The sequence below is a fragment of the Mytilus californianus genome, unplaced genomic scaffold (genome assembly GCF_021869535.1).
Source record: "Mytilus californianus isolate M0D057914Y unplaced genomic scaffold, xbMytCali1.0.p SCAF_1, whole genome shotgun sequence".
Classification (NCBI taxonomy): domain Eukaryota; kingdom Metazoa; phylum Mollusca; class Bivalvia; order Mytilida; family Mytilidae; genus Mytilus; species Mytilus californianus.
In genome coordinates, this window is record NW_026262581.1 from 97,068,505 (window position 1) to 97,092,745 (window position 24,241).

The 24,241-nt window shown below is 32.9% G+C and overlaps 2 protein-coding genes across 4 annotated transcripts; one reads left to right on the forward strand and one right to left on the reverse strand.

The window, feature by feature from the left end:
• The first annotated feature begins 1,170 nt into the window (after window positions 1–1,170).
• Window positions 1,171–10,021, forward strand: LOC127726605 (zinc finger protein 37-like). The gene is made up of 5 exons (XM_052234028.1): window positions 1,171–1,414; window positions 5,884–7,153; window positions 7,592–7,796; window positions 8,602–8,807; window positions 9,241–10,021. Exons 1-5 carry the CDS (start codon window positions 1,370–1,372, stop codon window positions 9,846–9,848), a joined length of 2,334 nt encoding a protein of 777 aa, XP_052089988.1. The 5' UTR covers window positions 1,171–1,369; the 3' UTR covers window positions 9,849–10,021.
• Window positions 9,840–23,941, reverse strand: LOC127726615 (uncharacterized). 3 transcript variants are annotated; one of them, XR_007993619.1, is made up of 5 exons: window positions 23,562–23,941; window positions 22,196–22,423; window positions 21,451–21,540; window positions 15,031–18,201; window positions 9,840–13,761 (listed from the first exon to the last, which is right to left on the reverse strand). XR_007993619.1 is itself a non-coding variant. In XM_052234037.1 (4 exons), the coding sequence occupies exons 1-4, from the start codon at window positions 23,914–23,916 to the stop codon at window positions 17,702–17,704; spliced, it is 1,173 nt and encodes a 390-aa protein (XP_052089997.1). In that variant the 5' UTR covers window positions 23,917–23,941; the 3' UTR covers window positions 9,840–17,701. The 3 variants fall into 3 exon arrangements, 1 of the variants encoding a protein (XP_052089997.1); XR_007993614.1 differs by having other exon boundaries at window positions 9,840–14,201; XM_052234037.1 differs by having other exon boundaries at window positions 9,840–18,201.
• Window positions 23,942–24,241: the final 300 nt, after the last annotated feature.

The following is a 24,241-nucleotide window of genomic DNA, read 5'->3' on the forward strand; positions in this document are numbered from 1 at the left end:
GAGCAGTAGTCTAGGTTTGGTCGTACCATAGATTTATGAGCCAAACTTGATTTATTTTTAAGTTTCTTTTTAAAAAGTCCAAGATCTTATTTGCTTTAGCAGTGATGTTGTTAATATGGGTATCCCATGACATGTTGTTGGATAAGGTACGTGATAACAAGATATTTTGCTGTGTTGGCGGATTCTAAAAAATGTAATCTTTTAGTACATAGTCATATTTGTATGGTGACTGTGATCTTGCTACAGTGAGGGAGTTACATTTTTCTGGTCGGAATTGCATACCCCAAGTGTGTTCCCATTTGGCTAGGCAGTTTAAGTCATTTTGTAGGATGGTACAATCTTGCTGATTTTTAATTGTTCTGTATAAAATACAGTCATCTGCGAACAAGCGTGTTTTTGATGTTACTGTTGCAGGAAGGTCATTTGTGAAAATCAGGAAAAAGTAGTGGACTCAAAACTGAGCCTTGAGGCATCCCACTGACCACAGGCATTTAACCGTTAGATACCTCCCCATCAAGGAAAACCTGTTGCGTTTTATTATTAGGGAAGGCTGATAGCCAATTCCAGGTATTTCCCCTCATGCTATAATTATCCATCTTCCCTAATAATTTTTTGTGAGGTACCTTGTCAAATGCCTTGAAGAAGTCTAATATAATAAGATCCGTTTGTATGCCATTATGAAGATTACTGAGTAATTCATGACTTAATGTAAGAAGTTGTGTTTCACAGCTGCGTTTTGTTCTGAAGCCATGTTGATTGTCCACTAGAATGTTATGTGTGTCCAGATGTTTTAGGATGCTACTTACGATACAATGTGTTCTAACAGTTTGCAGCATATACAGGTTAGGGAGACAGGCCTATAGTTACTGGCTAGGTATTTTTAACCTTTTTTAAAAATAGGAATTACATTTGCCTGTCTCCAGTCTGATGGTACATCTCCCTTCAAAAAAGATGTGTTAAAAATGAAGGTGAGATGTGGTGCAACTTCAGATGCCAAATGATTTGTTTAAGTATGCGTGCTGGTATTTAATCTGGACCTGTAGCTTTAGATGGATCAAGATTTTTTAAGAGTTCATATCAGTAGATCAATTACAAAATAAAAATAACAATTACATTTTTAATATAACCTAATAAATAAAACACAATCATTCTAAACAAATATTGGGTACGAGTAGGCGAAGGTACGAGTTGTCGTGTACCCGATTTTATTTTTTGAACGTTGTGATATGTTGTTGTTTTAATAAAAACAAAAAAGAGGTATTAAGTTATATTATCGAAGATTCCAAAGGGAAATTTTCTTACGATACTTGTGCGTTGCCACTGCCAGGACCAGGACCAATAACTCTATTCTGGCAAAACCAGTTGGAGAATGTCCCACTTGAAAGAAGACATTTTATCAGAATTTAAGTCAAAGGTTCGGATTTTCAAGTCAAAGTGTATCAGGAAACAGGTTATCCCTTCTGCTTCCATTAGAAAATGTTTAGGATACCAAAGAGGACTGAGGCAAAACTCTTTTTTTCAAAACCTAAATAATTTATTATTTATTATACATCGTGCCTCCGTGGTATACATTCTTTTTTTTTTTATATTTTGTCACCAAGTTGGTCTTTAAACAAAGCTAAATATACATTAATATACACAAAATGGTCACACATATATATATATAAAACGTCTGAATATTAGTCAACGATTTTTTCCATGAGGGCACTGGATCGAGTAATGATCCATGTACACAATAAATAAATTATATAAACACCTAAAAGTACAAAACAACACCAATAACAAAAAAAGGAAACATTAAATGTAATTATCTATAAATATTTTGGATAACTGATATCCTTCATCAGTATGATTATGATGTAAAATGAATCATATCAATTTATTCTGATTAAACTATAACAATCTATAAATTTATACAATAAAACAGTTAAAACCGAACATCAAAGAGACGCTTGTACAATTCTAAAAATTCAAAAATGACAAGTTATCAGGGGTGGAGTCAGGATTTTAGATTAGGGGGGGGGGGGGGGGGGCGCAAGGTTAAAATTTTTTTGAGGTAAAATTATCGAAATATTCTTTATTAAGCTGAGGACAACCCATGACTGATCTATGCTGGTATAATATTTCAAATTTGACAACAGTAGAGTAGTTACAACAGAGGCTGCGTATTTAAACATCCAAAATAAATATATATATATATATATATATATGTATAAGGAACTTGGAAAAAAGACACAAAAATCGTATTTCTGAAGACTTTCATTTAATATAGGTTATATTTCATCAAAATTTTCACTACAGTAATCGAAGTGTAATCGAAAAGTAATCGATGATTACATCCTAATTTTTGCTGTAATCGATTAAATTACGATTACATGTAATCGAAAATGTCTTCGATTACAGATTACTGTCGATTACTGGAAAAAATGTAGTCAATTACAATCGATTACGATTACAGATTACAATTACCCCATCCCTGGTTGAAATGTATCATATAAAAGAGCCTAAATTATAAAATACCGGTATGTGCACCAACTCAAATGACATGTATGCATTGAAGAGTTAAAAAGTACATTTGTACATGTGCTAGTGAAATACATATAAGCATTACAATCAAGAATCTTAATTAATGAAGTTGTAACTAAACAACCATTGCTATTTGAAATAGAATTGAGTTATATTTTTGTGTGGGTCTGGAAATTTTAACTTCTCTTGTTTTCAAACAAAGTCTCTAAATCATTGTGCACACTGTCTAACACAAAAAAGACAATTTAATTGTTTTGGCCCTTGTACTTAGAATCATGTGCATAACAGTGTAGCCGAGACCATTGATTGGCGCGCAAAAATATCCCATTGACTGGGTCAGATTAGGTGAACGTTTGTCTGTAACGCCCAAAACTCACGACGTATTTGTTATAGACATTTAAACTGTGAGGTCACCAAAGGGTCTCAACGCCTAAATAAAATAATTCGAAAAACTAATCAGGAATAACCTTTGTGTTTTGATTTATATTGAATACTTACACTGAACTGCGGTCAAGCTTAGCGAAAGGTCGTGCAACATAATCAGTCAAACAAACTTTATTAGATTAACTCGTTAAGGAACGATCATTTTCATTGGTCAATTCAAACCTTCGACCTCACGCCTGCGAAAATAGAACACGCGTACTATAAAGCTGAATGGACTGATCAGTATTCACGTAGCCGGTTAAGGTCGTTAAAAACTTCCATCGTCGTATTCCCGAACATAATTGTGTTCTTGATTATCGCATGGCAATTCTAGCTTTTATACATGTGCATGTAAAATTTTAAACTTTAATCTTAACAGTCACGTCGAAATATTTAATTCAACTGTCTCCTCTCAATTGGTCCTGGATTAAGGGAGCTACCATTTTATTTTGATTGGGGGTGAAGGACTTGGATGAAACATTTTGTCCTGCATTTTTTTTAGATGTTATCTCTGTCCTGTCTTTCTATTTTTCAGTCTGTTAGGTCCTGACTATATTTATTCGTTTATCCTGATTTTTTACATAAATCGTCTTCCTGCCTTTTTTTTGTCACTGAGTTGCTCACCCTGCCTTATCTTTTATTCAATGGACTTGATGAATTAACGTTGTACTTGAAATGAAACCGTACTTAACTACAAAAATAACCAAATTACATACTAAAGATATTGCTCGATTTTTATAGTAAATGGGTTTGTGTTATAAACTGTCATGTTCATTATTCATATTCTTTCATAAGTTTTAGGATAGTGTGATTTTTTTTCTGATTTAGTTTACTCGATTTTGGGAAAAAAATCCCGAAATTCTAAGTAAATTCAGAACATGTAACCAGCCATGCTTTGTTTAGAGAAAAAATGGAGATGGCAAACCATGGCACAGTGGAAGGAAATGTACTTTATAAAGTCCAGCGATATACTTTCTTAATTTATAATTAACTGTTTTGTTATCCTCGGTTGAAAATTATATATTGTAAATATTTAAATAGTTGCATAGAAAACAATCAGTTTTAAACAGTGTGGTTATTCACTAAATGTATTGATAAAAGGTGACTCCATTTTTGTACATACTTTTACAGTAGTCATCCTTAATTTCTTAATATTTCGTTTATAAGTTTATCATACATGTATGATTTTGTATTTCATTTTAATACGCACGCATGCCACACGTTACTTTGGCGGATTGTTCAACAATGTTATGCAAAGCTCTATTCTTACGGTATGAAATTAAAGGATAAATTTTCAACCAATCAAAATCGAAAACAGTACATTTATATAGTTCCTTTTAAACTACGACATTTCTCACAAGTATTTATTTATTTTTTAGTTCCACACATGCAAAAATAAAATCTTCGCCGATGAAACATTTCAAACCTTTTTACACCAACATGCCTTCACTGAATTCATTTGAATTTCGTGGTGACCATGATAGTACATTGCATAGTACATCTATATTCACGTGCACACATGGTACGATCTTTCGGGGACAATTTGCTCGTTTATGACACGTCATTTCTGAATGACCAAACGCGTAGCTTCTTTATTTTCGTTTTATAGCATGAAAACAATAAAAGAGGAATGTGCAACCCATCATAAATTTGAAATGGATCAGTATTATGAGATCCTTATTATAAGTAACTACGACATTGTCAGGATAATAACCTAGCGTCAATATGAAAGAAATTAAAGTGGTTCATACATTCATCCGTATAAAAGCGGCACATGTATTTTATTTTATCCTTATATTTTTCATAGTGCGGTACAAGTGCTGCATGCATAAAGAATAATACTTAACACAAATTATTAATATAATATTTCGACCCCACTATTTGAAATTCACAAAATACTTATTTAATTATTTCGACCAAAAATCATTGTTTTTTACGTTCGTAGTAACGTAGTACATTCCATTGTCGGTCACCTGTGTCAATTCACGTGCACACAACAATTGTTGTTGTATTTAAATCTTTCGGCCAATGAAGTGAGACGTTACAAGTTGTTTGTTTGTGATACGCCAGAATGTTATCAATGGATTGTCAATCGCTAAACTTGACTGCATTTCAGTGTAAACGTTCTTTACTTGTGTTTTCGTTATGTTTTGATAATCAATTTTTATGACATCGCACGTTCTTTCAACAAAAAAAAAAGGTTTAACTGGCTTTAAAAGTTACAATGCATGTGTTGATTATTATCTTTTTTTTCGGACGTCAAAGCGATTTAACAATTGCGGTTGCATGTCCAATTATGTCATCTTTTAACTTTTATCTGGTCAAAATTTTATTTTAGAACGAATGCATGATCAACTTTAAAAAGTGTGCGTACACAAAACATATAGACAAAATATACTTCTGTCCTGTCTTTTTCGTACTTGCAAGTTATTAGACAATAAAAAGGCTATTTGGATCAAGCCTTGTGGAATTTGCATTTACGTTTTTGAATAGGTAAAATGTATAGTTTGGTGAACTTTTCTGCTAACTACTATACTTGTGAAAAACCCTTGGCAACAGAAACATTTTCAGCTTTTTTTTTAATCGACCCAATTTACATAGTAATGGACGACTTCGTACATTTTATGATCGCAAATAAAATATGTATATAATAGACTGTGCACTGTAGTTCGTATATATACTGAAACCCTTTGGCAACCCCACAGTTTAAATGTTTATAATAAATACGTCGTGAGTTGTGGGCGTTACAGACGAACGTTCACCTAATCTGACCCAGTCAATGGGATATTTTAGCGCGCCAATCAATGGTCTCGCCTACACTGTTTTGCACATGATTCTATAATGGGTATTGTCATGATTGTAAACTTATTATAAGAATGAAATTTGTAGAATTATTTTTGATCATAAGTTAAACTTCTTTCTGTTTTTGTACAGATAAATGAAGCAATATCTCTTGTGTCCAAAATTCCAGTGGAACAAAAAGCAGAAGTGTGGAATTTCTGGGAGCTAATTACAATAACAGTTAAGTTATTTACCCAAGTTTATGTAGAAGATCATGTTAATATAGACACAAGAAGAAACCATGAAGTTCGTATTGAAAAATCTGACCATATTGAGGATACTTCAGAAAGTAAATCAAAGACTTTTCAGAAGAATAGAGGAAGATTAAAGAAACAATCCAATGAAAGTAACATTGAAAATATTAGAATTGATAACAAATATGAAAGTGATGAGAAAAACAGAATAGATAAATATGAAGCTCATAGTGATTCTGACAATGACTCAGTCAGGCATGATGTAAAGACAATAGATTTCACTGACCTCATTTCTTATCCCAGTAGTGTTGATACTGTAGTACAACACGATGAGACAACCTCAATGATGGGAATGCAATCATGTAGTACACCCTCCACAACCATAGTACCTCACACTGATGATACATTACTTACAGAAATCAACACTTCATCAGGGACAGTTATTCTTAAAGTACCTCAGCCTGATAATACTTCAGCCTCAGTGGATATAGAAGGTAAAGATGATTCTTCTGGTTCATTAGTATCTCAGGTCAACAAGACGCTTGATTCTTCTGTGACAATGCATCTGAAAACTTTAGAAAAGACCACAGAATTATCAGAGACAGAAACTATAACTTCAGTCAATGATGTGAATTCATCAACCTTAAATAGAGAAACAAGAGAGAACAGTTTAGATTCATCAACAACAGAAAACTCAGCTGATAGAATTGATTCATTTGTTTTAGAAACTGAAAGTTCTAGTAGTGAAGGAGATTTGTCAGTGTCAGGGAGTGATTCTTTGGATACAATTAAAAAAGTTGATCCTGGAGTAAATATTATTCATGCAGAAATAATTAAGACAAATGAAGTTAAAACAAGAAATAAAGAAAATAAAGTCCCACCATTGACATTACGGAAGGCCAGGAAAATTAGTAAAAATGAAGATGTATATATTACATGTGATGATGTTGACTCAGACCAAGCTGTTAGATACATTAATAAGAAAACAGAGCAACCAATTACATATCTTGATAGGAGGAGCTGTCGACAGAAGCGTAAGGTTCAACACGAAGAGTATGTTTATGAAGTGGCTGCAGAAAGAAAGAAAAAAAGAGAGATACAGAAAAAAGAAGACCCATTCAGATGTGATGTTTGTGGTAGAAAGTTGTCCAATCTTACCGCATTAAAAGGTATTTATTGCTTTAATAAATAAATTAATGTCATGTTCAATGAAGATACTATCACAGCCAGAGGAATTAAAGTAACATAACTTATACCAATGTATACAGTAAGGATTTAATAAAAAAACAACATTATTTTAAGTTTTTTCTATTGCCAAAATGAGGCTTTTTAGCTCATCTATGTGCATTATTGCATAAAAATTGGCTAATTTTGATTTTGCCACTGTATGTCTTGCTATAAACGGCATGCATATAAATTCTTAAATGTAGCAAAAATCCACAAAACACTACAGAGAAAAGTACAGATTGAATATAGATTACCCCATTCTGTTGGTAAACTCAGTTACTCAGGAAGGGTCATCAGAGATAACATTAATGATAACGTTTTTACTCACAAATTAAAATATATTGTTGCATAGATAATTGACTGTATTCAGTTTATTTTAGCTCATTCCAGGCACCATTCTGGTCAGCGACCATATGCTTGCACTATTTGTGGTAGGACATTTTCTACTAATGGTAACCGTATCAGACATGAGAAGTCTCATGCTGGTGATAAAGAATTTCAGTGTATTGAATGTAACAAATGGTTCACATCTGCTACAAACTTAGAGGTCCACAGAAGGGTTCATACTGGGGAAAAACCTTTTATGTAAGTGGTTATATCAGATTAACAAGTGAACAAATATATAAATAAAGATTTCAATATCAAAATAATGAAAATCTGATAATCTTTTCATGAATTGAATGTGTGTGTTTTTTTTAAAATTTCATGCAAGAAAGACTATGCTCACTCATCAAGCAATATATTGTGAGTTGCAGCTGGTATTTTACAATATCAAAATGGTAAAAATCTGATAATCTTTTTATTGAATTGAATTTGTGTGTTTTTCATGAAAGAAAGGTGATGCTCACTCATCAAGCTTCATATTGTGACTTGCAGCTGATATTTTACAATATCAATATGCAGAAAACCTGATAATCAGTACCTCCTACTGTGTCAATTGAATGAATGAAAAAGGATAGGCCTTTTAACACAGAAATTGAAAAGGAGGGATATGGTGTTTCTTATAAGACAATAACTGTATTGTTGTTCTGGATTGTGTCAATTGTGTAGATATATATAGAACAGGTAGAAACAGTGAATTTCGATTTGTCAATTGCAAGCAACATGAGCAAGTAATTATATAAAGTACTGTTGATTCATTTCTTTTTGTAAGTACCAATTTTTGTGGATTGAGAAAAAATTGTTTCTTTGCCAATATTTGATTTTGTGGTTTTGCCAAAGTCAGCATACAAGTCTGTTGAAAATTTGTACTCTGTGAACATTTAAATTTGTGGTTTATCTTTATCCAAAAAAAAATTGGTAGCCTACAATGAATCCACAGTATTCCAAACAATGTTAAATTAAGCATTATTTCACAATAGAATTTAACATTCTTTTTTTTTGTTTTCAGGTGTGAACTTTGTGACAAAAGATTTACACAACAGGGATCATTGAAAGCTCACTTAGATCTACATAAAGGAGAGAAGAATTATCTCTGCACTGTTTGTGGTCGAGCTTTCACACAGAAAACAAACCTAGAATCTCATCTTCTCAGACACAATAAAAGCAACAGAAGTTACAAATGTCCAAATTGTAGCTATTCTTTTTTTACAAAAGGTGAGATCAGAATATTTACTGATCAGACACAAAAAACCATAACCAATTATTCAAAATACATGTAATTGGTGGTTCATAATTGATTTATAATGAATTATACTTCACTCATATATGTTGGACTCATGGTTTAAAATGGATGTCTGTTCCTTAAATGTGAGTCTGATCCCATGTCATAATTCAGTCCAAAGTGATGTCATATTTTGGCCACTCTTATCGAAATCCTTCTTAGTTCTCTCAAATTGATGTCCTTGTTTTGAGACTTATTTGCAATGACATCATATAGTTGCAAAAAAAAACAATATTAAATGAAATTACCAAGTACAAATTTAAACCAGTTGAGATAAATTAAGTACAATCTTATTAGCAATATTAAGTATGATTCAACTTTAAAGTTGTGTGTATGCTTTCATTTTACATTATGTTTGTTTTGCAGGTGAATTGGAGAGACATTCTTTCAAGCATACAAAAGAAAAGCCTTATTTATGTGATTATTGTCCAAAATCTTTTACAAGGTCACAGTACCTGAATGATCACAAAATTTTACATGTTAACCCAAAACCTTATTCATGTAATAAATGTGAAGAGACGTTTGCTGATTTATCATCATTGAGAAAACACAAACAATGGCATCGAGTTATGGAATCACAAGAACAAGAAGGGGAAGTAACTGATGAACAAGGGGAGATAACTGATGACCAAGAAGAAATACAGGAAAGTATTCAGCAAACTTGTATTGTGACTAGAGATATATCAGGAAGAAAGCAGATTATAATGTCAACTGATACAGATCTGCCAGCTGATGTCCTCCAGCAGTTTGTTGATGGTGGACATCTTGAATCTGAGGTTACACATATTGTACCTGTTATAGATAAAGATGGCAGTATTACACATGTGGATTCTTTAGATGAAGGATCTCAAGATATTTATCAGATAACATTCCTAGATGCCAATTCAGACTCTGAACATTCTAATATAATAGCTGCTGTTGATTTTTCAGCAATGAATTTGTTAGCTAATGCAACTGCAAATCAGTTTAGTTAATAATACTTTATTTACTTGAGAACTAACTGTAATCCATTTTGTGTATTGATTGTGAAAGAAGATTTAAATGAAAAATTTGTAAGGGTTCCACGGAACCAAGTGTCTCGCCTACTTTTGCTGCTAGTCACAGGCTCAACAAAAATGGGGAAAAAATTATTAAAAATTTTTCTATAGATACTATCTTTTGATTGTAAGAAGCTTCTGTCCAAGTTTGATAAAAATCCAGAATGGTTTATGAATCTAATAAATGTTTTAAAAACTTTAACTGCAGACTGTATGTAATGTTAACTGGAAGAAAAACTAAGTCCATTTATAAGTTATATACGGAAAAACAGGAAATAAATTTCTACAAAAGTTCTTTCTAGATACTAGCTTTTGATCATAAACATGCTTCTGTCCAAGTTTGGTACAAATCCAGGATAGTTTAAGAAAATTATTATTATAACCACAGAGTGAATGTAATGTTAACTGGAAGAAAAACTAAGTCCATTTATAAGTAAAATACGGAAAAACTGGATTTTTTTTTACAAAATTTACTTCTGGATACTATCTTATGATCATAAACAAGCTTCTGTCCAAGTTTGGTACAAATCCAGGATAGTTTAAAAAAGTTATTAAAATTTTAAAAACTTTAACCACAGAGTGAATGTAATGTTAACTGGCAGAAAAACTAAGTCCATTTATAAGTAAAATACAGATAAATAGGATTTTTATTTTACAAAATTTACTTCTGGATACTATCTTATGATCATAAACAAGCTTCTGTCCATGTTTGGTAGAAATCCGGGATATTTTAAGAAAGTTATCAAAATTTTAAAAACTTTAACCACAGAGTGAATGTATTAATAAATGTTAACTGGCAGAAAAACTAAGTCCATTTATAAGTAAAATACGGAAAAACAGGATTTTTTTTTACAAAATTTACTTCTGAATACTATCTTATGATCATAAACAAGCTTCTGTCCAAGTTTGGTAGAAATCCAGGAAGAAAGTTATTAAAATTTCAAAAACTTTAACCACAGAGTGAATATTTGTGGACGCAGTCGATGACAACGACGAAATGTATGATTGCTATGTCTCGCTTTTGCGACAAAAACTCAATAGCTATGCTTATTCACTGCTTTCATAACTTAAAACATTACATCAAATGACCATAGTATACACATAAATCTCATATCTTTTAAACACATTATGCTGTATAGCTATACATTTAAATCTTTACATATTACACTAAATGAATGTACACAGTAATTTGATATTTTTATACATTTTATTACATTGAACAACTTTGACAAAACTTGTTGGAATTTAATGAAACTTTGACATAGGTATATAAACATAGTATATTACAATATGTGTTATAGGAAAATTCTAATTAGAAATCTTTAAAAGTATTTGAATAACTATCTCATTTTATGAAAATAATATACATGTATTTCAACATGCGTCAAAGACACAATTTTTTATCGTCCACCATTGCTTTTATTCATAAAATGCATGAACCTTTATTTACTACAAGTCAACTATATATCATTATCCCTTGTTACAATTTAGTATTTTTCACATGGGTTTGAATCAACTTAAAATAGGGGCCCGATCTACTAACTGGTACGATTTGTGCCAAATCAACTTGGGGCAAGAACAACATGAAACTGTAAGACCTACTGGCTGGTTGCATAGCAGTGTCATTGTACCGATTATAACAAGGAAAAAACACTTTTCGTAAATCCAAAGGCTGCCTCTATTGCACCATCTTCCTAACTTATTTAATTGATGTAATATAAATTTGCTCGTTTGCTGCAATGTTTAAACAGTGACCTGCACAATTTCATAAAATATCTCTCACTGGATCACATGGACCAGTTTAAACTGGATTTGATGTTTAACAGGGCACCTATCTTTCCTTTGCTCACAAGGAACCAGAATTCATTCAATGACTATCCGTAATTTGGTATATGCCGTTAAGTTACAAAATTCACTGGTGTGTATATATAAAAATAAGAAGATGTGGAATGATTGCCATTGAGACAACTCTCCACCAAAGACCAAATGACATAGAAGTTAACAACTATAGGTCACTGAACGGCCTTCAACAATGAGCAAAACCCATGCCGCATAGTAAGCGATAAAAGCCCCAAAATGACAAATGTAAAACAATTCAAACAAGAAAACTAATGGCTGATTTATGTACAAAACAAACAGCAACCACTGAATTACAGGCTCCTGACTGGGACAGACACACACAGCAGGTGGTGGGGTTAAACATGTTTGATGGCGCCAACCCTCCCCTAACCTGGGACAGTGGTGTAACAGTACAACAGAAAAACAAACACAAAAAACAAATGAGAAACAACACTAATTGACAACCACTCAATTACAGGCTCCTGAGTTGGGACAGGCACATATAGGGGTTAAACATGTTTGGTGGTGCCAAACCCTCCCCCTAACCTGGGACATAAGAACAAACTATAACAAGTGTGCACATGCTGAAATGTCTCGTCTGCTATACTGACCATTGATTTTATGTTGCAAGTCCTAAATATAAAGTTTAACTACAAGTATCACGTTACATTTATGACCTAAGAAAATGAGGTCAAGGTCAGATAAACCAAGCCAGAAATACATGTACACCTTTAATACAATCATTCCATACACCGAATATAGATGACCTATTGCTTATAGTATAAAAGAAACAGACCAAACCGTGGAAATTTTATATTGACCAATGAACCATGAAAATGAGGTCAAGGTCAGATGAACCTTATCAGACAGACATGTACACCTTAAAATCATTCCATGCATCAAATATAGTTGACCTATTGCTTAGAGTATCTGTGAAACAAATGTAACCAGGAAAACTGAACATTGAACAATAAACCATGAAAATGAGGTGAAGGTCAGATGACAGACCTATACACCTTACAATCATTCCATACACCAAATATAGTTGTTAATTGCTTAAAGTTTAAGAAAAACAGCCCAAAACACAAAAACTTCACATTGAGCAATGAATCTGGAAAATGAGGTCAAGGTCAAGTAAAACCTGCCAGACTGACATGTACATCGTAAAATATTTTCATACACCAAATATAGTTGACCTACTGCATAGTGTTAGAAAAACAGACCAAATCACAAAAACATTGAGCGATGAACTGAAAATGAGGTCAAGGTCAAATAAAACCTGCCAGACTGACATGTACATCGTAAAATATTTCCATACACCAAATATAGTTGACCTACTGCATACAGTATTAAAAAACAGACCAAAACACAACAAGAGTGCACACGCTGAAATGTCTCGCCTTCTTTACTAATCATTGATATTATGTTGATAGTCCTAAATATAAAGCTTTACTACAACTATCACATACACTTAACATGATCCAAGAAAATGAGGTCAAGGTCATATAAACCAAACAAGAAATACATGTACACCTTACAATCATTCAATACACTAAATATAGTTGACCTATTGTTTATAGTTTCTAAGATACAGACTTAACCAAGAAAACTAAACATTGACCAATGAACCAAGAAAATGAGGTCAAGGTCAGATGAACAATGCCAGGCAGACATGTTCTACAGCTTGCAATCCTTCCATACAACAAATATAGTTGACCTATTGCTTATAGTATTGGAAAAACAGACCAAAACACCAAAACTTAACACTGAGCAATGAACCGTGTAAATGAGGTCAAGGTCAAATAAAACCTGCAAGACTGACAGGTACATCATAAAATATTTCCATACACCAAATATAGATGACCTATTGCATATAGTATTAGAAAAAAAGACCAAAACTCAAAAACTTAACTTTGACCACTGAACCATGAAAATGAGGTCAAGGTCAGAAGACACCTACCCGCTAGACATGTACACCTTACAATCATTCCATACACCAAATATAGTAGACCTATGGCATACAGTATAAGAAAAACAGACCAAAACACAAAAATTTAACTATAACCACTGAACCATGAAAATGAGGTCAAGGTCAGATGACACCTGCCAGTTGGACATGTACACCTTACAGTCCTTCCATACACCGAATATACTAGACCTATTGCTTATAGTATCTGAGATATGGACTTGACCACCAAAACTTAACCTTGTTCATTGATCCATGAAATGAGGTCGAGGTCAAGTGAAAACTGTGTGACAGGCATGAGGACCTTGCAAGGTACGCACATACCAAATATAGTTGAACTATTGCATATAGTATTAGAAAAAAAGACCAAAACTCAAAAACTTAACTTTGACCACTGAACCATGAAAATGAGGTCAAGGTCAGATGACACCTGCCCGCTAGACATGTACACCTTACAATCATTCCATACACCAAATATAGTAGACCTATGGCATACAGTATAAGAAAAACAGACTAAAACACAAAAACTTAACTATAACCACTGAACCATGAAAATGAGGTCAAGGTCAGATGACACCTGTCAGTTGGACATGTACACCTTACAGTCCTTCCATACACCGAATATACTAGACCTATTGCTTATAGTATCTGAGATATGGACTTGACCACCAAAACTTAACCTTGTTCACTGATCCATGAAATGAGGTCGAGGTCAAGTGAAAACTGTCTGACGGGCATGAGGACCTTGCAAGGTACGCACATACCAAATATAGTTATCCTATTACTTATAATAAGAGAGAATCTAACATTACAAAAAATCTGAACTTTTTTTTCAAGTAGTCACTGAACCATGAAAATGAGGTCAAGGACATTGGACATGTGACTGACGGAAACTTCGTAACATGAGGCATCCATATACAAAGTATGAAGCATCCAGACCTTCCACCTTCTAAAATATAAAGCTTTTAAGAAGTTAGCTTACGCCGCCGCCGCCGCCGCCGCCGCCGGATCACTATCCCTATGTCGAGCTTTCTGCGACAAAAGTCGCAGGCTCGACAAAAACTTAACATTGAGCAATGAACCATGAAAATGAGGTCAAGGTCAAATAAAACCTACCAGACTGACATGTTCATCGTAAAATGTTTCCATACACCAAATATAGTTGACCTACTGCATACAGTATTAGAAAAACAGACCAAAACACAAAAACTTAACTTTTACTACTGAACCATGAAAATGAGGTCAAGGTCAGTTGACACATGCCAGTTGGACATGTACACCTTACAATCATTACATACACCAAATATAGTAGACCTATTGCTTATAGTATCTGAGATATGGACTTGACCACGAAAACTTAACCTTGTTCACTGATCCATGAAATGAGGTCGAGGTGAAGTGAAAACTGTCTGACAGGCATGAGGACCGTGCAAGGTACACACATACCCAATATAGTTATCCTATTACACATAATAAGAGAGAAATTAACATTACAAAAAATCTGAATTTTTTTTTTCAAGTAGTCACTGAACCATGAAAATGAGGTCAAGGACAATGGACATATGACAGACGGAAACTTCATATCATAAGGCATCTATATACAAAGTATGAAGCATCCAGGTCTTCTACCTTCTGAAATATAAAGCTTTTAAGAAGTTAGTTAACGCCGCCGCCACCGCCGGATTACTATCTCTATGTTGAGCTTTCTGCGACAAAAGTGGCAGGATCCACAAAAACCATTGTATCTTTAGCTGCCTAATATGCACCTGCAGATTGACTGTGTTGTTGTTTAAAGTAGTGACAAATATTTCATGCATTTTCAGAAAGATCTCCCATCGGAGACACCAACACCATAATGTATCATAATACAACAAAAAGCAAAAGAAATTCTGTACGTATGAAAAGTATGAAAACAAAGTTTAAAACAATCATGGGTGAAAATTTGAATCACAATCACATAAAACCCTATTGATATAAAAATATCATTCTCATTGATAATAAACTGTTATCACAGAGATATGTCTCGCCTTTTTGTATTATTGATAATGCAAATGTTATAATTAAAATTGCAATACTTTAACATGTAAGTAATGCAAATATTCAAAGTCGATGAACCATGACTGAAGGTACATGGCTAAACAATCTCCATGGAATGAGATGTGCCAATGCTAATACAACTGCATACCAAATACCATTGACTTATTATAAGTCGTTCCCTTTAAACAAACCTAAACACAAACATTAACTTGCATTTTGTATACTATGTAAAAGTTTCAAAGTCATTGAACCATGATCAGGGGTGGGGCTATATAATCTTCATGGAAACGATACTTGCAAATGTCAATCAATTTGCATACCAAATATCAATGACTAAACATTAGCAGTTCATCTTAAACTGATCTAATCACAAACAAATACATGTAAACTAAGCAAAAGTTTCAAAGTAAATAGACCATGACTGAGGGGGCTGGGCCAAATATTCTCCATGGAAATGAGATGTGCTAATGCTTATACAACTGAACACAAATTAACATTAGCCTACCACTAATGGTTCCCCTTGAACTGACCTAATCACAAACAAATACATGTAAACTTAGCAAAATATTCAAAGTCTATAGACCATGACTAAGGGGGGGCACCCAAATAATCTCCATGGAAATGAGATATGCCCATGCTTATACAACTGCATACCAAATATCATTGACCTACCACTAGTGGTTCCCCATAAATTGACCTAATCACAAACTAATACATGTTAACTATGAAAAGTTTCAAAGTCAATAGACCTTGACTGAGGGGGCGGGGCCAAATAACCTCCATGGTAATGAGATGTGCCAATGCTAATACAACTGCATACCAAATGTCATTGACCTACCACTAGTGGTTCACCATGAACTAGACCTAATCACAAACTAATACATTGTTGACGCCGTCGCCGGAAACAGCATACCTATGTCTCGCTTTTCGACTCCGTCAAGGCGAGACAAAAATTACATTATCTCAAAAGTATTTAATTTTAATACAGAATAACTCTTTTCTATACCGAATTCAGGTTTGTATAGTCCGCTGTTTTATTCTCCAAAATTGAACCTGCCAGACAGGGGTGCGGATTAAAGAGTCTGATTAGCAAGAAATAAGAGAAAAAAATCAATTTCGCGAGATTTGTTTATGTTCAGCCAAGTTTGTTATCGAAACTGAAGAGGGCGCTCTTATCATTTTCAAAACTAATAATTTTACCTAATCCATATTAATATGTAATTTGTATTTAGTATCAAATATAAACTGATAAATTTCAAAATTAAATACTTCACTACAAATTTCTCGTTTCTTTTCACTGCATTGCATAAAGTAAACTGGAAACTGCTTGAATTTAGCAGAACAAAAAAAGTGTAGAAGTCAGCCAGGAACCAGCTTATGTATAATATTGTATAAACTACAAAATGTAATCAATTATTCGTTTCATTTTGGTGTTTCATACTGACGCATGTGTTTTGTTTTAGCTTAAGATCCTTCAAACATGAATGTGATAGATATGTTAAACATTATTTTACTGAAGGATGGAACTGTTTTACTTTCAAAGTCATATTCTAGTGATATCTATTAAGTACAGATTTTCACCGTATTTATTTTCATTTACATGTGCTATTGGAACTTTCGGTTCAATCATTCACAAGTTTCTAAATTGGTTTTATTTTGTGATTTTGACTTATTTTAACACTCGTGAAGTGTTCTAGAATCATTTACAAGCATTTTCAAAATTTCTATTTTTTCCATTAAAATACTGCAAACGATCACACACATTTGAAATTACCAGAGTTTCATTAGACGTTTTCTAACAGTTACAAAAAGTTTTTTTACCTGAATGGGGTACGGACAATATACCAGTGCAAATTATACAAGGCCGATTACGGTATGTATATATTTATGACTAAGAATAACAGTTGATTAGACTTTTGTAACATGTAAAACTACTTACAATGTACTATCATTGAGTTATATGTTTACCGCCATAGACAGAATCACTGCTGGGGTAACATTTTTTAGATACTGAAGGAAAGGAGGGGATACCAACCTCTGATAGATTCAAATAGAGATCATATTTATCATTTGCTTGTTCTTTAAAATGTAACTTAATATTGTCTAGATCATCAATCGTGTCTGTTTTTATTCCCTCACAAAACTGTCTATGGTGCAACACCATCCACAGAATAACAACTGATGTAGGGATGAGTTTTTTCTTTTCGTTGGTTGCAAATAAAGATATTGGTGCAGTGCAGAGCAGAATGTCATGAACTGAATCATACATAATGATTCTGAAATAAGTTGAAGATATCAAGATGTTTGGTATCAAACTACATAATGTTGGATGTTTTTTTCTCTGAATAAATGAAAATACAATTGTCTGTGCAACCGCTTGATCCTCAGATCCAATAACATCTTCTTTCCTGTTAGTTGAACTATTTATATCATATGTTTCATCTTCATCTGAAATGATTAAAGTATCATGTGCATGATGTAATATCTGAATATCTTAAAATATTTGGTTGTCTGATATATTATTCATTATCTATTATTTTCATAAACATTAAATTTTTCACTTTTGAATAGTTAAAGGGATACAACTCCAGAAGCACAAATGTCAAATTGTTGAAAAATACTTAAAATGTGTATTTTGTAGTCCAGTACATGATTAGAATTTCAAAACATTTGTTGATGTATTCAAATTTAACATAAACGTAAAAATATACAATATTTCAGATGAAGGATGAACATGTTTTTAATACAGATTGTAATAAATGAAAATAACACCTATTATTAATGTGAGCTGCAACCTTGGATATGATGCTTGTTGTGTAAGTTTTAAAAATTGTACACATTGCCTAAACTGGGAAAAAATTATACTTTTCTAAGAAAAGAAGTTGCTCAAAATATTTTTCATATTTCAGTTAAAAAAAATTTAAATTCATCTACTGACTTATTCATTTTATAATCTGTGATTTTACCAGGGGAGATAATTTTACAATCTTGGATATGATTCTTGTCTTGTAAGTTTTTTTATATATGTAAACAATGACTTAACTGAGAATTAATTATATTTTTCTTTGAAAAGAAGTTGGTCAAAACACTTTTTTATATTTGATTTAAAAAAATTATTACTACAATTACTGACTTCCTCATTTCCAAATCGGGATTTTTTTTCCAGGGGAGATAATTTTGGTACTTATGTGGTAAATTCAGGGCAAGAATAAGGTAAGAATAAAATATTTAAACAATGACTTAACTGAGAATTATTATATTTCTCTTGGAAAAGAAGTTGCCCAAAACACTTTTTTATATTTGATTTAAAAAATTATAATTACAATTACTGACTTCTTCATTTCCAAATTTGGATTTTTTTACCAGGGTAGATAATTTGGCACATATGTTTTAATTCAGGGTAAGAATAAATAATGAAACTGGGCATGAGTGCAATTAACATTTAACAAATTTTATGAACTAGCAAGAATACAAGGATAAACAACTCTATTTTTTTCATTTTCTGAAAGCAACTAATCTTAATAATTCCCCTTCCTAAACAGTCATCACAAATAGTAGATAAGTTTTGGTTTACCAAAAAAGATTTACTTGCATACTTCTCAAACAAATACAGTTACCTCAATTACTTTTATTGAATTCTGAATGTATATTTCAACTTGTCAGAAAAGTTAAGAAAAGTATAAAGTATAAAAGTATTATTTATCCATACTATAGTACAACTAAGTTGAGTCATGAAAATAGATCAAAGTCAATCTAAGATTAATATTTGTTCAGCCTTTAGCCTTCAGCACCCTTAATAAAATGTTTTGCTGAGCGCAGCCTGATACGACCGCAGAGGTCGAACCCTGAACAGTTGGGCCAAGTTTGGACACAATATTCAAGCTTGATACTGTCTGAATTTGGATTGTGATCAAATTTTTGACATAATATAGGTTTCTGACACAAAATAAATGTGGTCAAAGATCTTAAAAATTTGAAATGGGACATTTAATTTACCTAGAATGGTCTGATATCCAAAATCTAACAACATGGTTAGATTCGGCATATAAAAAAACACCAATAATTTAATTTTAGTTGAAATCAAACAAAGTTTAATTTTGGACCCTTCAAACCTTAATATGAACTAATTTGAAAACAGAGGCCTTTTGACCTCAATGTAGACCAATTCAAAAATGGGGCCCAATATCCAAAAAAATTATACGAGGTTAGAACCCCCAAAAATTAAAGACTTAATTAATCCTATCGAAATTGGTTAAAACATTTGTATTTGTTTTCAATTGAAGATTTCTTGCTATTGCACAATACTGTGCAATTGAAGATTTCTTGCTATTGTGCAATACTGTGCAAATGAAGATTTCTTGCTATTGCGCAATACTGTGTTGTTGCACAATACTGTGCAATTGAAGATTTCTTGCTATTGTGCAATACTGTGCAATTGAAGATTTCTTGCTATTGCGCAATACTGTCCAATTGAAGATTTCTTGCTATTGTGCAATACTGTGCAAATGAAGATTTTTTGCTATTACGCAATACTGTGCAATTGAAGATTTCTTGCTATTGTGCAATACTGTGTAGTTGAAGATTTCTTGCTATTGCGCAATACTGTGCTATTGTGGAATTCTGTGTAATTGAAGATTTCTTGCTATTGCACAATACTGTGATATATTGCACAATACTGTGCAATTGAAGATTTCTTGCTATTGCGCAATACTGTGCTATTGTGCAATACTGTGCTATTGCGCAATACTGTGCAATTAGGATTTCTTGCTTTTGCCCAATATTGTGCTATTGTACAATACTGTGCTATTGCGCAATACTGTGCAATTGAAAATTTCAAAAAATTTTGAAGAAAAAAATTGAACCCCCCCCCCCCCCCCCCCCCAAAAAAAAATTGGAAAAAAAAAATCCCCCCAACTTTTTGAACTCCCAACTCCCTTCTTTTGGAGTAATTACCCCCAAACTCAATCCCAGCCTTCTCTTTGTGATATGGAACTTTTTGGTACAATTTCAGAGAGATCCATACACTTACACTCAAATTATTGTCCAAAAACTACAAAAATGCTTGTTTTTGGCCCCTAATTTCTAAACTGTTAGTACCATCACCCCCAAAATCAATCCCAACCTTCCTTTTGTGGTATTGAACCTTCTGGTAAAAATTCATAGAGATCCATTCACTTAAACTAGTTATTTACTGGAAACCAAATGTGTCTTCGGATGACGACGACAACATCATAGCATTATACGACGCAAAATATAAAAACAAACAAACCGTGTACCATCATTTTGCTATTTGTTTGCTTTATGATTTGGCCAATCAGAGAAGTTCATTTTAATTATAGATTTAGAGAGTTTTTCTTCCTCACATTGTAACAATCAAAGTATTTTTTTTCAGTGTCTCAAATTCTTTATGGTTGTAATATGAGCAAGTTCCAAATATTATAGACTGACCCCCTTTTGCCACTTATTTTTATCTGATTTTGTATTTATTCTTGAATATCGTCTGCTGTTTACATGTGTACATGTTTCATTGAATATTAAATTGTTATTTATATTTTTATATATTGCCTCAGCTGTCATGTGCTGTTGCATGAATATTTATTTTTTATTTCCATGACAATATTTCAGACACAGTTGCTTCGTTACTCTTTCAGTTGATTTACAATTGCAGCAATAATGAATGATCTTAAATGATAATACCATCAGAGGTTGCTACAACAACACCGACACTTTCTGGTGATCCTGGGTCAGATAACACATCAACGAAGCCATGCCATGCATTAACATTACCTGAAAACATATCATCATATGTCTCACATGCTTTTCAGCAAAATAAAAAAAAAACATTTATTTTTTATTTCATAAATTGAAAAAAATGAACAATGTACATGTAACTACATTTACTTAAAATTCATTAAGAAAAAACTTGCAACAATGTAACTTAATTAAACATGATATCAAAATCTCCAACAGAATGAAATCTTGATATTGGAAAGACAGATGAAAAGCAATTTATTTATTTGTAACATATAAAAATGTGTTATCAATCAAATAATTATATCACACATAAATAAAGTTAATAAAATTGATGCATAAAACCAATCGGATGATTTTGTTGAAAAGAAAACATAAAACAGTAAATTTTTTCCAAAAATTGTACCGATTGTTAGGTTAATTTTACTTCTTTTAATTGCTCTTATTTATCAGAGTACCACAATGTCCTACTACAGAGAAGGCCTGACGAAAAATTATACACATGTATACTCTGTGTCAAAAGTCAGTGATATGAAAATAGACTATTACAGGCTACTGACTTTGGACAGAAAGGACTGAAAGAGCTACATTTTTTATGCCAAACTATCACATGGTATTTTGTATCAAATAAGAATTATTCTATACATACTATGTGACTTCAACTGAAAATGCTAAATACTAAAAAAAATACCTATTCCAGTACAACCAAAGTTTGAGTCTTGTTTACAGTAATCAAATGCACACCTGCATTTTCCTGATGTTTTCAAATGTGAATCAATTGAATAGGAGTTCCCTGGTGCAAGTTTTCCTATAAGATGATCTGCCAAAGCAATAGTTATGTGATTGTCAAAAGATTTCGCTTCTTTTTTTTCTTCAGCTACTAGAGATATCACTTTTCTGAGACTTTTTTCATGTTGTTCTGAAATAAAATTAAAAAAAATCTATGATCACTCACTAACACTGTCATGACTAATGCTGTACATTTTGTCCATTGTATACACTTGTAAAACACTTCAAAACAAAGTTGGTTGCTATCTACCTTATTTGTTTTTCGTTGCTGTTTTTAGAATAAATTAGGCCCTTGGTTTTCTCATGTGAATAGATGAATTTTAAATATGTTGAATTTATGCACTTTCCCATACATTTCCTATGTCACAATGATTATGTTATTACCTCACATTAAGGATGTACTTAGGTGAAGTTTAGGATTTTTTGTCGAATGTTCGGACACCTTTGTTTTTTTCCTACGATACAGGGTAAAATATTTTGCCCCATAACACCCATTTTTCTTTTCATATATTAATTAGACTTCAATAGCTCATAAAAGGTCATTTACCAAAATTTAAGCAGATTCTAGATTTCTTTTCTTTCAATTTAAGACCCAAATAATACCAATGCAAATATAAGGTAAAAGTCCGAGTCAGCCTTTTCCATCCATTTAAAAAATAATTAAATATCTCGAAAAGGAGCTCCATAACCTATCAATATTTCTATCTTATTTTGTTCCTTAACTAATGCTCTTATGACTTAAAGTATCAATTTTAAATACTAGATTTTTTTAATTTCATCTAAGTACATCTTTAAGAAAAGATTACTCAATGATGTCATTTACACCTATAGATCTACGGGTGTATTAACCAACTCGAGATTAGTGTATTGTGCCAGGATGATTTATAGCTTACATCAAGGATTTGTATAGTCACTATACAAATCCTTGCTTACATGTACATGTGCTATGCATGATGATTTTTGCTCATTGCTGGTGACGGTATAGTACTCTACAGCTTCTTCTTTGTTCTGTAGTAAATAGCTGCCAGAGGCGGATTTAGGGGGGGGGGGGGGGGGGGGAGGGCGGGCCCCCTTTTTTGGGAAAAATTTTGTTGATTATATAGGGAATCACTGAAGCATGACTAGAGCGGGCCCACTCTTAGGCAGTCAGTGAGCCCCCACTTATGAAAATTTCTGGATCCGCCAATGGCTGCCTCATTGGCTATGATATATCACATCCCCTTATTTCATTTATTTAGGTGTTTTACAAGTTCTCTTCAAGTTCTTACCAATATCTCCTAAATAACTAGCTAGTAACACAACTGCCGTCTTTTCGTTTCCATCTAGTACACGTGTATTGTTCTCTGCAGCAGTGAGTAACTGAATTCCTTTGCTGAATATATCAGTAAACTTTAATAACAAAGGAACTTCATGATTTTCTGCTATTTCTACAATGTTACACTTTGCGCTCGTAAAGGAATAGTTTTGTGATGCGTTGCAATCACTAATTTTCAAAATAGCAAAGTTTGCATAGTCAAAGAGCGATTGTTCTACGCAAGCATACTTCGCAAGCACTTTCATACAGTTCTCAAATCGTCCAGTGTCGCAGGTACTGCGCCTTTTCTTCGGATTCGGTTCTGTCATTCTCAGAGATCTAAAACGTGTAGGGGAACGAAACTATATTTATCCTCATAAATACAAAAAATTTACAAAACGCGTAAATATTACGAATAGGAGTCAGATAGAGTGTCTCACTATTATAAGCTGAAAAGCGTAGGAAGAAAGTATTACACCTCGTTTCACATATAATAGAATCCAGGCGCGGATCCAGCCGATTTTTAAAAGGGAGGGTTCCAACACATACAAGGCATATAAGGTGTCCAACCGTATGTCCCTATACAAAGGCATTAGTTTATATAACCCGAATAATTCAGTCGTATTTTCCGCTGATCTACGAAGGCTGCATTTT

Coding starts and splice junctions, on each gene's coding strand:
- LOC127726605 (XM_052234028.1), top strand. CDS start 1,370: ATGTCCCACTTGAAAGAAGACATTTTATCAGAATTTAAGTCAAAG. Junction 7,797..8,601: donor ACTGGGGAAAAACCTTTTAT/GTAAGTGGTTAT, acceptor TTTTGTTTTCAG/GTGTGAACTTTGTGACAAAA. Junction 8,808..9,240: donor CTATTCTTTTTTTACAAAAG/GTGAGATCAGAA, acceptor TTTGTTTTGCAG/GTGAATTGGAGAGACATTCT.
- LOC127726615 (XM_052234037.1), bottom strand. CDS start 23,916: ATGACAGAACCGAATCCGAAGAAAAGGCGCAGTACCTGCGACACTGGA. Junction 22,424..23,561: donor TAGTTATTTAGGAGATATTG/GTAAGAACTTGA, acceptor ATTTTATTTCAG/AACAACATGAAAAAAGTCTC. Junction 21,541..22,195: donor CTTTGGTTGTACTGGAATAG/GTATTTTTTTTA, acceptor ATATGTTTTCAG/GTAATGTTAATGCATGGCAT.